General features: G+C 45.4%; 1 protein-coding gene across 19 annotated transcripts in view; it reads left to right on the top strand.

Moving 5' to 3' along the window:
- Positions 1–15,938, top strand: part of LOC126335033 (NAD kinase-like) — a 904,299-nt gene that overhangs the window by 812,570 nt on the left and 75,791 nt on the right. For all 19 annotated transcript variants that reach the window (XM_049997888.1, XM_049997887.1, XM_049997883.1 and 16 more), the window contains one exon: positions 10,525–10,654. In XM_049997888.1, coding sequence (XP_049853845.1) covers positions 10,525–10,654 — 130 coding nt within the window. The remainder of the gene's footprint in view (positions 1–10,524; positions 10,655–15,938) is intronic.

The raw sequence follows: 15,938 nt of genomic DNA, 5'->3' as shown, positions 1-15,938 counted from the left end.
CCGTACCGTAGGTGCAACCACAACGGAGGGGTATCTGTTGAGAGGCCAGACAAACGTGTGGTTCTTGAAGAGGTGCAGCAGCCTTTTCAGTAGTTGCAGGGGCAACAGTCTGGATGATTGACTGATCTGGCCTTGCAACATTAACCAAAACAGCCTTGCTGTGCTGGTACTGCGAACGGCTGAAAGCAAGGGGAAACTACAGCCGTAATTTTTCCCGAGGACATGCAGCTTTACTGTATGATTAAATGATGATGGCATCCTCTTGGGTAAAATATTCCGGAGGTAAAATAGTCCCCCATTCGGATCTCCGGGCGGGGACTACTCAGGAGGATGTCGTTATCAGGAGAAAGAAAACTGGCGTTCTACGGATCGGAGCGTGGAATGTCAGATCCCTTAATCGGGCAGGTAGGTTAGAAAATTTAAAAAGGGAAATGGATAGGTTAAAGTTAGATATAGTGGGAATTAGTGAAGTTCGGTGGCAGGAGGAACAAGACTTCTGGTCAGGTGACTACAGGGTTATAAACACAAAATCAAATAGGGGTAATGCAGGAGTAGGTTTAATAATGAATAGGAAAATAGGAATGCGGGTAAGCTACTACAAACAGTATAGTGAACGCATTATTGTGGCCAAGATAGATACGAAGCCCACACCTACTACAGTAGTACAAGTTTATATGCCAACTAACTCCGCAGATCACGAAGAAATTGAAGAAATGTACGATCAAATAAAAGAAATTATTCAGATAGTGAAGGGAGATGAAAATTTAATAGTCATGGGTGACTGGAATTCGGCAGTAGGAAAAGGAAGAGAAGGAAACATAGTAAGTGAATATGGATTGGGGCTAAGAAATGAAAGAGGAAGCCGCCTAGTAGAATTTTGCACAGAGCACAACTTAATCATAGCTAACACTTGGTTTAAGAATCATGAAAGAAGGTTGTATACGTGGAAGAACCCTGGAGATACTAAAAGGTATCAGATAGATTATATAATGGTAAGACAGAGATTTAGGAACCAGGTTTTAAGTTGTAAGACATTTCCAGGGGCAGATGTGGACTCTGACCACAATCTATTGGTTATGACCTGTAGATTAAAACTGAAGAAACTGCAAAAATGTGAGAAATTAAGGAGATGGGACCTGGATAAACTGAAAGAACCAGAGGTTGTACAGTGTTTCAGAGAGAGCATAAGGGAACAATTGACAGGAATAGGGGAAAGAAATACAGTAGAAGAAGAATGGGTAGCTCTGAGGGATGAAGTAGTGAAGGCAGCAGAGGATAAAGTAGGTACAAAGACGAGGGCTGCTAGAAATCCTTGGGTAACAGAAGAAATATTGAATTTAATTGATGAAAGGAGAAAATATAAAAATGCAGTAAATGAAGCAGGCAAAAAGGAATACAAACGTCTCAAAAATGAGATCGACAGGAAGTGCAAAATGGCTAAACAGGGATGGCTAGAGGACAAATGTAAGGATGTAGAAGATTATCTCACTAGGGGTAAGATAGATACTGCCTACAGGAAAATTAAAGAGACCTTTGGAGAGAAGAGAACCACGTGTATGAATATCAAGAGCTCAGATGGCAGCCCAGTTCTAAGCAAAGAAGGGAAGGCAGAAAGGTGGAAGGAGTATATAGAAGGTTTATACAAGGGCGATGTACTTGAGGACAATATTATGGAAATGGAAGAGGATGTAGATGAAGACGAAATGGAAGATACGATACTGCGTGAAGAGTTTGACAGAGCACTGAAAGACCTGAGTCGAAACAAGGCCCCCGGAGTAGACAACATTCCATTAGAACTACTGACGGCCTTGGGACAACCAGTCCTGAGAAAACTCTACCAGCTGGTGAGCAAGATGTATGAGACAGGCGAAATACCCTCAGACTTCAAGAAGAATATAATAATTCCAATCCCAAAGAAAGCAGGTGCTGACAGATGTGAAAATTACCGAACTATCAGTTTAAGAAGCCACGGCTGCAAAATACTAACGCGAATTCTTTACAGACGAATGGAAAAACTGGTAGATGCGTACCTCGGGGAGGATCAGTTTGGATTCAGTCGAAATGTTGGAACACGTGAGGCAATACTGACCTTACGACTTATCTTAGAAGGAAGATTAAGAAAAGGCAAACCTACGTTTCTAGCATTTGTAGACTTAGAGAAAGCTTTTGACAATGTTGACTGGAATACTCTTTTTCAAATTCTAAAGGTGGCAGGGGTAAAATACAGGGAGCGAAAGGCTATTTACAATTTGTACAGAAACCAGATGGCAGTTATAAGAGTCGAGGGGTAGGAAAGGGAAGCAGTGGTTGGGGAGGGAGTGAGACAGGGTTGTAGCCTCTCCCCGATGTTATTCAATCTGTATACTGAGCAAGCAGTGAAGGAAACAAAAGAAAACTTCGGAGTAGGTATTAAAATTCATGGAGAAGAAGTAAAAACTTTGAAGTTCACCGATGACATTGTAATTCTGTCAGAGACAGCACAGGACTTGGAAGAGCAGTTGAACGGAATGGACAGTGTCTTGAAAGGAGGATATAAGATGAACATTAACAAAAGCAAAACGAGGATAATGGAATGTAGTCAAATTAAATCGGGTGATGCTGAGGGAATTAGATTAGGAAATGAGACACTTCAAGTAGTAAAGGAGTTTTGCTATTTAGGAAGTAAAATAACTGATGATGGTCGAAGTAGAGAGGATATAAAATGTAGGCTGGCAATGGCAAGGAAAGCGTTTCTGAAGAAGAGGAATTTGTTAACATCGAGTATAGATTTAAGTGTCAGGAAGTCGTTTATGAAAGTATTTGTATGGAGTGTAGCCATGTATGGAAGTGAAACATGGACGATAACTAGTTTGGACAAGAAGAGAATAGAAGCTTTCGAAATGTGGTGCTACAGAAGAATACTGAAGATAAGGTGGATAGATCACGTAACTAATGAGGAGGTATTGAATAGGAGTGGGGAGAAGAGAAGTTTGTGGCACAACTTGACTAGAAGAAGGGATCGGTTGGTAGGACATGTTTTGAGGTATCAAGGGATCACAAATTTAGCATTGGAGGGCAGCGTGGAGGGTAAAAATCGTAGAGGGAGACCGAGAGATGAGTACACTAAGCAGATTCAGAAGGATGTAGGTTGCAGTAGGTACTGGGAGATGAAGCAGCTTGCACAGGATAGAGTAGCATGGAGAGCTGCATCAAACCAGTCTCAGGACTGAAGACAACAACAACATGCCTTTCAGCGTTCAGTCTGGAGCATAGCCCCCTTATAAAATTCCTCCATGATCCCCTATTCAGTGCTAACATTGGTGCCTCTTCTGATGTTAAACCTATTACTTCAAAATCATTCTTAACCGAATCGAAGTACCTTCTCCTTGGTCTGCCCCGACTCCTCCTACCCTCTACTGCTTGAGCCCATGAGTCTCTTGGGTAACCTTGCTTCTCCCATGCGTGTAACATGACACCACCATCTAAGCCTTTTCATCCTGACTGCTACATCTATAGAGTTCATTCCCAGTTTTTCTTTGATTTCCTCATTGTGGACACCCTCCTGCCATTGTTCCCATCCACTAGTACCTGCAACCATCCTAGCTACTTTCATATCCGTAACCTCAACCTTGTGGATAAGGTAACCTGAATCCTCCCAGCTTTCGCTCCCATACAACAAAGTTGGTCGAAAGATTGAACGGTGCACAGATAACTTAGTCTTAGTACTGACTTCCTTCTTGCAGAAGAGAGTAGATGGTAGCTGAGCGCTCACTGCATTAGCTTTTCGACACCTCGCCTCCAGTTCTTTCACTATGTTGCCATCCTGGGAGAATATGCATCCTAAGTACTTGAAACCGTCCACCTGTTCTAACTTTGTTCCTCCTATTTGGCACTCAATCCGTTTATATATCTTTTCCACTGACATTACTTTCGTTTTGGAGATGCTAATCTTCATACCATAGTCCTTACATTTCTGATCTAGTTCTGAAATATTACTTTGCAAACTTTCAATCGAATCTGCCATCACAATTAAGTCATCCGCATATGCGAGACTGCTTATTTTGTGTTCACATATCTTAATCTCACCCAGCCAGTCTATTGTTTTCAACATATGATCCATAAATAATATGAACAACAGTGGAGACAGGTTGCAGCCTTGTCTTACCCCTGAAACTACTCTGAACCATGAACTCGATTTACCGTCAACTCTAACTGCTGCCTGACTATCCATGTAAAGACCTTTAATAGCTTGCAAAAGTTTGCCTCCTATTCCATAATCTTGTAGAACTGACAATAACTTCCTCCTAGGAATCCGGTCATATGTCTTTTCTAGATATATAAAGCATAGATACAATTCCCTGTTCCACTCATAACACTTCTCCATTATTTGCCGTAAGCTAAAGATCTGGTCCTGACAACCTCTAAGAGGCCTAAACCCACACTGATTTTCATCCAATTGGTCCTCAACTAATACTCGAGTTTTCTTTTCAACAATACCTGAGAAGATTTTACCAACAACGCTGATTAAAGAGATACCTCTGTAGTTATTACAATCTTTTCTGTTTCCATGTTTAAAGATTGGTGTGATTGCTGCTTTTGTCCAGTCTGATGGAACCTGTCCCGACTCCCAGGCCATTTCAATTATTCTGTGTAGCCATTTAAGACCTGTCATTCCACTGTATTTGATGAGTTCCGACATAATTTCATCCACCCCAGCTGTTTTATTGCACTGCAATCTATTGACCATTTTCTCCACTTCGTCAAATGTGATGCTATTTCCATCATCATTCCTATCCCATTCTCCCTCTAAATCTGAAACATTACTGATCGTATTTTCACCTACATTGAGCAGCTCTTCAAAATATTCCCTCCATCTGCCCAAGGCATCCACAGGATTCCCCAGCAGTTTTCCTGACCTGTCCAAAATACTTGTCATTTCCTTCTTACCTCCCTTTCTAAGACTGCTAATTACACTACAGAATGGTTTTCCAGCAGCTTGACCCATAGTCTCCAACCTGTTTCCAAAGTCTTCCCAAGATTTATTCTTGAATGCTGCAATTATCTGTTTAGCTTTGCTTCTTTCTTCAACATAACTTTCTCTGGCTACCTGAGTTCTAGTATGTAGCCATTTTTGATACGCCTTCTTTTTCCTTTTACAGGCTGCCTTGACTGTGTCATTCCACCAAGTTGTTTGCTTCATCCTATTTTTACACTCTACTGTTCAAAGACATTCTTTAGCCACTTCTAGTACAGTGTCCCTGTACCTTGTCCATTCCTTTTCCAGTGACTGTAATTGACTACATTCAACTAACTGGTACCTTTCTGAGATCGCTGTTATGTACTTGTGCCTGCTTTCCTTATCCTGAAGTTTCTCCACTCTTATCCTCCTACATATGGACCTGACCTCCTGCACTTTCGGCCTCACAATGCCAATTTCACTGCAGATTAAATAATGATCAGTGTCATCAAAGAATCCCCTGAATACACGTGTGTCCCTCACAGCCTTCCTGAATTCCTGATCTGTTGTTATATAGTCAATGACAGATCTGGTTCTCCTGCCTTCCCAAGCATACCGGTGAATGTTCTTATGTTTAAAAAAGGAGTTTGATTGCTAAGCCCATACCGGCACAGAAATCAAAGAGTTGTTTCCCGTTCCTGTTGGCCTCCATATCCTCTCCAAATTTACCCATAACCTTTTCATACCCTTCTGTTCGATTTCCAATCCTGGCGTTAAAATCACCCATGAGCAGAACACTGTCCTCGTCCTTCACTCTAACAACTACATCACTGAGTGCCTCATAAAAACTATCCATCTTATCTTGATCTGTCCCTTCACAATGCGAATATACTGACACAATCCTAATTTTCTTGCTAGACACTGTCAAATCCATCCACATCAGTCGTTCGTTTACATACCTTATTGCAACTACGCTGGGTTCCATTTCTTTCCTGATGTAAAGCCCTACACCCCATTATGCTATTCCTGCTTTGACTCCTGATAGGTTGACCTTTTATTCTCCCACTTCCTCTTCTTTCTCACCCCTTACCGGAATGTCACTAACACTGGCCATTAAAATAGCTACACCAAGAAGAAATGCAGATGATGAACGGGTGTTCATTGGACAAATATATTATACTAGAACTGACATGTGATTACTTTTTCACGCAATTTGGGTGCATAGATCCTGATAAATCAGTACCCAGAACAACCACCTCTGGCCGTAATAACGACCTTGATACGCCTGGGCATTGAGTCAAACAGAGCTTGGATGGCGTGTACAGGTATAGCTGCCCATGCAGCTTCAACACGATACCACAATTCATCGAGAGTAGTGACTGGCGTATTGTGACGAGCCAGTTGCTCGGCCACCATTGACCAGACGTTTTCAGTTGGTGAGAGATCCGGAGAATGTGCTGGCCAGTGCAGAAGTTGAACATTTTCTGTATCCAGAAAGGCCTGTACAGGACCTGCAACATGCGGTCGTGCATTATCCTGCTGAAATGTTGGGTTTCGCAGGGATCGAATGACGGGTAGAGCCACGGGTCGTAACACATCTGAAATGTAACGTCCACTGTTCAAAGTGGCGTCAATGCGAACAAGAGGTGACCGATACGTGTAACCAATGGCACTCCATACCGTCACTCCTGGTGATAAGCCAGTATGACGATGACGAATACACGCTTCGAATGTGCGTTCACCACGATGTCGCCAAACATGAATGCGACCATCATGATGCTGTAAGCAGAACCTGGATTCATCCGAAAAAATCACGTTTTCCATTCGTGCACCCAGGTTCGTCGTTGAGTACACCATCGCGGGCGCTCCTGTCTGTGATGCAGCGTCAAGGGTAACCGCAGCCATGGTCACCGAGCTGATAGTCCATGGTGCTGCAAACGTCGTCGAACTGTTCGTGCAGATGGTTGTTGTCTTGCAAACTTCCCCATCTGTTGACTCAGGGATCGAGACGTGGCTGCACGATCCGTTACAGCCATGCGGATAAGATGCCTGTCATCTCGATTGCTAGTGATATGAGGCCGTTGGGATCCAGCACGGAGTTCCTATTACCCTCGGGAACCCACCGATTCCATATTCTGCTAACAGTCATTAGATCTCGACCAACGCGAGCAGCAATGTCGCGATACGATAAACCGCAATCGCGATAGGCTACAATACGACCTTTATCAAAGTCGGAAACGTCATGGTACGCATGTCTTCTCCTTACACGAGGCACACAACGTTTCACCAGGCAACGCCGGTCAACTGCTGTTCGTGTAATCCTGTCGGTTAAATTTCGCGTCTGTAGCACGTCATCGTCCATCAGCGAATGGAGCACTGAAGAAAATGATTGTATTGTACTGATTACCCTCAGCAAGCACTTGCATACTACAGCTGTGAATCCGTTCTGGTGAAACGTCTGCGGTTAAATTTCATACTACTAGCTACTCTGTAAACGCGAACATTGTGTGCAGGAACTACCATTCCTTGATAAACCCATCATGACGGAATGAGGAGCTGTTCCAACAGAACGATTCCGTAGAAAAATGTGCTGCAGAGTGCACCAGTGAAGCGACATACATAGGCTAGTAATTACAGGTACCGATATTGCTGGCATTCTGAAAGTAGGTACCGTGCGAAGAGGTACGGCCGCGTGGTTTGATGCGTCCTGTCACGGACTGCGTGGCCCCTCCCGCCGGAGGTTCGAATCCTCCCTTGGGCATGGGTGTGTGTGTTGTTCTGAGTTTTTTTTTTGTTTTTGTTTGTTTAAGGGACCGATGACCTAAGCAGTTTGGTCTCTTAAGAATGCACACACATTTGGAGAGGTACGGTGGTTTGTTACCATTACCAGAGGAGAGACCAAGTTAATGCGCATGTGTTTATTTGGAGTTCTTGTACATAAGCAAAAAAGAAGAGTGAGGTTGTAAGTTGAACGTTCTGTGGACGTCAAAGCAATTGTGGGCGGTGCAGTAACCCAGTTGGAGAAGGATGGAGCAGGAAAGTGGTCATGATCTTCCTAGAGGAATCATCAGTAAATCGCCTGAGGTACGTGGTTTTATGGGAACGCATAATAGAACATAAGAAATCTGGCTGGTACGAGGGGTTTTGAAAACTGCTCGTCTCGAATGTGGCCACTGTGCTAACCGATACGGCATGTGATACGTGCCCAACGCCACCAAGGCCGTGGCGCATCCAGGCACTGGCAGCATCCTGTTCTTAAGGAAGCAAAGTTCGTTCCCGTTACTGCTGCAGTCTCTCGGTACGCACCTGCCGTGTGAGGAGCGTATGCCCTCGACATTTCGCCGCTGGTTCATTGTTCTCGGGGGGGGGGGGGGGGGGGGGACGATCCCAGCAGCTCGTAGGGGGGACGCCCAACTGCTTTTGCCCACGCTATTATATTATTTGACCTCTCCTCGGGAATGCCTGCCCTGAGAATGCGGATGTCATTCTTCAGTTTGCGAATAAAAATTTCCAGTCAAGAAGTGTGCGCGTATCTGGAGAGGATTGCCGTCACGAGTACTCACAAACAGAGGCCAGTAGGAGATTTTTTTTGGGGGTTTTGCACAGCCCATTTCAAGGTGCAAATTGCCTTAGCGAGTCGCAAAACTTACGTCGGTCGATGCGCACAAAAGCATAGGCTTCTGCGGCCGGAGTCTAGTTCAACAACCAACTAACTGGATGTGCAACCTTATCGTGATGATAAAACCACCTCCCTCACCCTCTCTCGCTCTCTAAAAATATCATTCGTGTTCGTTTGTAACAATATAAGTTACTGTAGAGTTCTTTCTGCCCCCAGGAACAATTTGGAGTATCCGGAAGATGTTTGTTGTGGCATCCATTTAATTGTATTTGAGTAAATTATGGATTTCGCCTGAAACAGTTTCAGATCGTCTGATGACGAGTTGCTAAGAATAAGAAACCGCATTAATACCATTGATGTGAAATACACGGTGGCATTTATTCAACATGTAAATGTCAGTAGAGACATTCGGATTTAGGTTACGACATGTTCGATACGCCTGCCATCATTGGCGATGATGTGACACAGACGATACCGAAATTCTACCTGATTTACTGAAGTGTCGGAGCACCGATGCTGTCGATGACCTCCTGAATGGCTGTTTTCGACTCGTCAATGGTTTTGGGTTCATTGCTGTGCACGTTGCTTTAACATATCCCCACAAAAAGGAGTCGCATGTGTTCAGATCCGAAGAATTCGGCGGCCAGTCAAGGCCCAAGCTCGTGGCCTGTGGTTTCCCCAGACCCAAAATGCGATCCCGAAAGTGGTCCCCTAGGACATCAAAAACTCTCTTGCATCGACGTCGTCCAGCTGCGTCTTGCACGAACCATATCTTGTCGAAATCAGGGTCATTTTGGATAATAGGGGTGAAATCATCTTCAAAAACATTCACCTACCGCTCGGTAATCACCGTGCCGTCATGGAATATCGCACCGATTATTCCGTGACTGGACATCACACACCATAGTCACCGGTTGAGGGGAAGAGACTTCTCGATCGCGAAATGCGGGTTCTCTGTCGCGCAAATGCGTCAATTTGGCTTATTGACGAACACATCCAAATAAAAGTGGGCTTCGTCGCTAAACCAAACCACAACGCACATACTAGTTCACTCCTCGCCCCGCAACCAACGCCGGCCGCGGTGGTCTCGCGGTTCTAGGCGCGCAGTCCGGAACCGTGCGACTGCTACGGTCGCAGGTTCGAATCCTGCCTCGGGCATGGATGTGTGTGATGTCCTTAGGTTAGTTAGGTTTAAGTAGTTCTAAGTTCCAGGGGACTGATAACCACAGCAGTTGAGTCCCATAGTGCTCAGAGCCATTTGAACCGCAACCAACCGTGCAGTTTGATCGTACTAACGCTATCCGTTCAGAAGTTACGATGATTTTATTTCGTGTAGTTCAGTAATTGTCACCCTTTACAAAGAAGTCGCCGTGCTCCGCAATGACAATATGCCTAGAAGCAATCTACTTCTAGAGACTCTGTACTGAAGCTGTTAAGACAACCCTTAGGACTCTTCCAGTACTTCGCCCCGTTTAAACGGTTACCACGTGTAGTGTGTAGTGGCAGCTTTCAGTGACACAGCCGCTCTCATTGTCCCCCGCCTGTGCACGCAGCTGTTGTCCACTGGCTTCGCTTGCGCGGGTCAGGTTCTATTGCGCATGCGCGCCACGCCCTCCCCTCCTTTCCCCTCCTCTATCTGGCAGTCAGCATCCGGATCGCCGCTGCAGAGGGACTCGTCACGTCTGCCTCCAGTCTGTGGCTATTCTGCCGCCACGTGAGGCGGTAGGGCGCGCACGCGTAGGGGTTCCTCGCGTCAGTTGCCGAGGGAATGCTCGTTTCGCGATGGCTAGGGCGGTTCCTCCAATAAGGACCTTGTGTCTCCTTTCGCGAGGTGACTTAGAATTTTGGTGAAAGTGGAAGTTCGGTCGAGTATTTGTGTGTGTGATTGCTGTGATCCGGAAGAGTGGACGTGCCGGATGTGTGTGCGCACTGAGGAAGCGTCATCAGACGGGATGGTGTATCCTTGCAGGACGATCCAGGACCCGGCGAGCCAGCGGCTGACGTGGTACAAGCCGCCGCTCACCGTGCTGGTCATCAAGAAGGTTCGCGACGTGTCCGTGCTGCAGCCCTTCGTCCAGCTCGTCAGGTGGCTCATCCAGGTGAGTGCCGCCACTGCCCGCGCCCCCGCACTAGCTACGTATGTGCCCAAAAGTGCAAGGGAAACGCTAAGAAAGATTCTTTCGTTTTTAACTGACATCCTTGTCCACGGGCGTATTCATACTGCAGCTTTAATTTGGCACTGTTTGACAGTGACAAACTCGCTTTGGTGGCTGCTTATTCGACGTCCGACGCGTTAGGAGTTCAAACTATTCACGCCAGGGCCGAATCGTGGCCATTCTCGGTATATCTGTTTCAGATCCTTGTCTTTCAGATGTTGTCTTCTCTCTCTGCATCAGTGAAAAACTTACGCAAAAACATTTGCATTTTACGAAGTTTGGAAACCTCTTATTAGCAGAACCACTAAAGGAGATACATCTGTGTGGGGCTTTAACTCCGAAACGCGTTGTACATGAAAAGGGCGATAAACATTGTTCCTGCCGGCAGTTTGTTATTGCTTTGTAAATATTGTTAGGACATGCACCACTCAGTCACTTAGCTAAGTTGTGGCGTTCCGAGCGGGCTCAGCCGTGTTGTGTGTGCAGCGGGCTGTGATTTTTACGCGTCGCCAGGCACACAAAGGGCCGGGCTGCCACGCCTTTCTGACAGGCCCGCCAGATAATTCACTTCCTCTGAGGCACTTCACACTGCACTGCACCCGCCCGTCGGACAGAGCTGGTGGTTGTTGATGCGGGGAACAAGCTGCTCCGTCTGCTTAAACCCCTTCAAGCGTCTATATTGCCCGTAACAGAGGTTACTTCGTGCTATATCCTCCACTCGCTTTCCTTCTCGGCTTTTGAATAACAAGGAAAAGTGTCCGTATTCGTACGCATGTTAATTTCGTTCCCTGCAGGTTTTCCTTTCACGAGAAAAGTTGTTGGCTTTATGTAGAAGGGGACAGAGGTAATATAAATAACATGGCACAGAAGTTTGAAGATCGCAGCTAGTTTGACTTGAATTCCTCTCATTTCCTTGGAATCAGTCTTTAGATTGTTATAATTACTTACCGCACTACATTATGTGCGCCTCTAGCCGCAGATTGCCACTACCAACCTGTTGTCTTTGTGCAAAAAATGTTATTTTTCACGGTGCACTAAGTATGTCATTGCGATCAGTACAGATGAAGGAGAAATAAAATTTTATCTTATTAGTGTTCAAAATACACAATTTGAAAGTGAGCGCCACTATCACTGAATGTAGTCATTTACATAATAAAGCTTGAGGAACACATTTCGTGGCGGCTGAAGTACGCCTTTTTATTACGTGCTTACTCTGGTGGTTGAAGCTGCACCACTTCGTGCGACGGTCCCGAGACAGAGGCTGTCCGTTATGAAATGTGGGCTCCAGCTAATATTCATCATCAGTAAGAGAAAAAAAATTCGTTTAACTTAAGTACGAGAAGTTAAAATTACGTAGTGAAGGTGTCACGTATTCTTCATAGTGGGCACCAAATGAGTGCTACATTTTCTCACTGAGGCTGTATTTATTTAGCCCACTACTTCGTTCTGCAACTACGAGGGTTGATCAGAAAGTAACCTTACAAATCCTGCAATGAGACGTGTTCATTTCATACAACCAATACAACCAACTGTTAGTACATATATTATATTTTCGACAGTCTTCATATCGTTTTAGGCACTTGCCGCTTTAAAGGATGTTTCAATTAGGACTGTTGACTTTTTTGCACTTTTGGGTAAATATTGAAGTTTTTTGAAGTTGTAGAACATAATTTTACTTTCATTGTGAGTCTTCCTACTTTTTGAGCTTTAATCACGTCCAATCTTTCACTTTGACTCTGTGAAGCAAGTATATGTGGCACAAAAGTAATAGTAATGCGATTGTACTGATGAGGGACGGAGGGGGTGGGAGGGAGGTGGCGATGTGAATGGAATATCAAGATTTCCGATGTGAACAAATAGCACACTACTGGCGTTAAAATTTTTTTAACCCAACTAGTGTGCTATTTCTTCACGTGGGCATTCTTCATAAACAGTTGCTGAAAATGAACAAAAAAGTCTAAATGACAAGATTGGTCTTCGCGGTGGACACAGACGTGTTCAGGGGAAATGCTATGTAATCGGGTAGTCGATGTCCCAGCGAAACTGCTTAAGCAGCGTGGTGGTTTTCTCTTAGCAGTTGTCAGGGTCGGTCGGCGGTCACTGTTTTTCCTCTTTCCAGAAAGTATACCTGCCCTGCTCCAAAAACATTGTGAAAATCACCTTTCCGGCAGGTAGCGTCACCTTTCGTTTCTTTGTCTTTGGGGAGGTGTGTTTCCACTCCATTGATGAGCGCTTATTGCTTGGGACGTAGTTGTGGATCAAAGTTTCGTCACCTGTGACAGTGTGGTGAAGAAAACTACTCTTCCGTGGAGAACCGTTACAGTAGTTGCGAACTTGGCTGTGTGCTCTTCTGCTAGAGTTGGTCAGACTCTGTGGAACGCATCGGGAACAAAGTGACGAACTCTTCAGAGCGACATTCCCATGTCTACTGTCATATGCCGTAACGCTCTCTTCCTGTTGTCCTGAACCAGTTCATTCACGAGAGTCGTGTTCAGATCTGTTGATGCCGTGCTGGGTCGGCCACTGCGATCATCGAGGGTGACGACTTCTCTACCGGCCGCTAACTTTACACACAATTCTGCGACATGCTAATGAAACTTTAGCCTCTCCAAAAACCTCTACGAACTGCCGGCGGTGGATTTCAGCCACGGCTACATGTTTCGCCCACAGAAGTACTATAACTCAGCGCATTTCTTCGGGAGGCCAGTTTTCCAAGTGAGTCGGCATTTGCGTTTACCTCCAACTAGCTCTGTAGGCGGCGGGTGGCTGAAATTCTGCACAGTTGCCAACCGCATGCATCATAATTACCTCACTCTACTAATTTCTCTATAACAGACACCAGAAGTATCGTCCTTGTAATCTTTCTGATCACCCTTCACTGTTTCAACAACTAGTTACGTAGTGTTTAGATAAAGGAGCCGTCTGCATGAAAATGAGCGCGTATTCCGTATGCTGCTCATCCGTTTGTTTCGGTTTACAAAACTATTACTCTTTGGTCAGTGTTATATCTTTACACAGTTCCCACCACCCATCTCTGTCATACCATCAAGTGTACAGCTGCTTACTCAGCAGTTACCAGCTACTAGTAGCAAGTAGCATGTGGCAGCCCATTTCGCTCTGATGACGGCAGCGACGGACCGTGACATGGAACCTGCAAGACACTGAAAGGGATTGGAGCTGTTTCGAGCCATGACCGGGCCTACAAGTTGCGGGAGTTGGACGAAGTTGTGCGCGGTTTGGACACATCTCCATCGAATTTTTCTAAACATTGCCTTGTGAGATTGAGGTCAGGTGACCTGGAAGGGCTTACAAGAACCATCATCGTGGTGTGTTCCTCATACCAAATGAAACGTCTTGTTACGCTGAAAGTGCGGTTAGCTTGCAGGTTGCTGTAGGTGAACAGATGGATGCACATGATCGAACTGTAGGGGTCCACTACGTTGTACATGACAGGGAGTGTTCTATGGAAACATAGGTAGGAGGGAATATACCTTAAGGTTTAGGTTGGGGGGGGGGGGGGGGGGGAGACCAGACAGGGAGGTCATCGGTCTCATCGGATTAGGGAAGGACGGGGAAGGAAGTCGGCCGTGCCCTTTCAAAGGAACCATCCCGGCATTTGCCTGGAGTGATTTAGGGAAATCACGGAAAACCTAAATCAGGATGGCCGGACGCGGGATTAAACCGTCGTCCTCCCAAATGCGAGTCCTATGTGTTAGCCACTGCGCCACCTCGCTCGGTATGGACTGTAGGTGCTTGTACCTTTCTTCAGTAGTAGATATAACAAGTGCCCCATTTCATCCCGCGTAAATCTCTCCTGCTCGAGAATATGATCATCACCTGTATGAAAGAAGCCTTTCTGCTGCCAGAGGTACTCGTCCCCTGGCAGCGGCGCCCACTGAGACTCACCAGACCTGGCGAAGGGGCCTTTGAAGAGAGCTGAGCTGACGCAGACTCGTTTGCTTCTCCGCGCCGTACCGAATTAGTGGTTGTGGGCGAAACGACTTATCTCAGACTGTCGTTCAAAATTGATTTATGAGGAATGTGCTGCTCTGTGGACCACCTACCTCTGTTGGTTGCCTCTGGCTGCAGCGATTTCTGCGAATTGGAGTGCTCGAAGTGCACCACTGACATGGTAGCACGTGATAACGCCCTGCGCCTGCGACTTCGCGGACGGAACCTCCTGTGCGTCTGGCACCCGCAGTCTGGCCACAGTTAAAAGCTCTTCTGTCGTTCATCATTCCTATCTTGCCCTGGCTGTCACACGTACGGCCTGTACGAAGTCTGGTGTCACCTGTGACGTGTCACACACAATATTCCATTCGAAGTGTCAGCAAGCACACCCATTTCTCTGCAACATAGTAACCGTCTCCAATTTGTCAGCCGTGTGTATGACAAGGATAAGATTGAAGTATTTTGAGGTACTGCAACATAAAACTGTTGAAACTTAAATGCGCCAGAAAAATTATATTACACGTGAAAGACGAAAGAAAATCAATCTAAGGACATCTTTACAACTTTTTTTTTGTAAAGTCTGCCGCTGCAATCTTTTGGGAGTCTGTGCGATTCTCTCACCCTCACTGAGTAAACACGTGATGAACCTTTCAGTTCTTGTTTGGCCTTATCCAGGGTTAAATTTTAGTAGTTATTCCAGCTTAAACGACTGCGGCCAGAAATTCCTAGGTATGTGGAGGTTCTGACTGATTCTAGTAGCTGATTGACGATCGCACAAAAGAGATAATATTTTTCGTCTATTTACGCTCATTGTAGTACTGTATTTGTTTAGTCACCTTCCAGTCTTTGGACCCGGAATTGATCATCTTCAAGTGTTTCTGCATTTCGTAACAAGTTTATAACAGTGTCAGCTCCCCATAAACGTGTCTACGAACAGCCACCATGGGCGAGAGATTTTAACTGGATGTCATTTGTATATAACGCGAACAGCAGTGGTGCTATCACATTACCTTGACGCACACTAGATGCTACCTTCGCGTCTGATGATACCTCTCTAGTTACTAAAACGTGTTGAATTCTGTCTGATGTGAAGTCCTCCTTCAAATCGCATGTGTTCAAATATTCATCATGCATGTGTTTTGTTTAGTTAACGACGCCGAACTGTGTCGAAGGCATACTGATAGTCATGATACACATATCAACTTCGTCTACCGCTACCTGCTTTCTCGCGGATCTCATGAATTTACTCTGTTGAAATATGTTCTACGATAATCTG

Source organism: Schistocerca gregaria, chromosome 2 (genome assembly GCF_023897955.1).
Source record: "Schistocerca gregaria isolate iqSchGreg1 chromosome 2, iqSchGreg1.2, whole genome shotgun sequence".
Lineage (NCBI taxonomy): Eukaryota > Metazoa > Arthropoda > Insecta > Orthoptera > Acrididae > Schistocerca > Schistocerca gregaria.
This window is presented reverse-complemented; position numbering and strand designations above follow the sequence as displayed.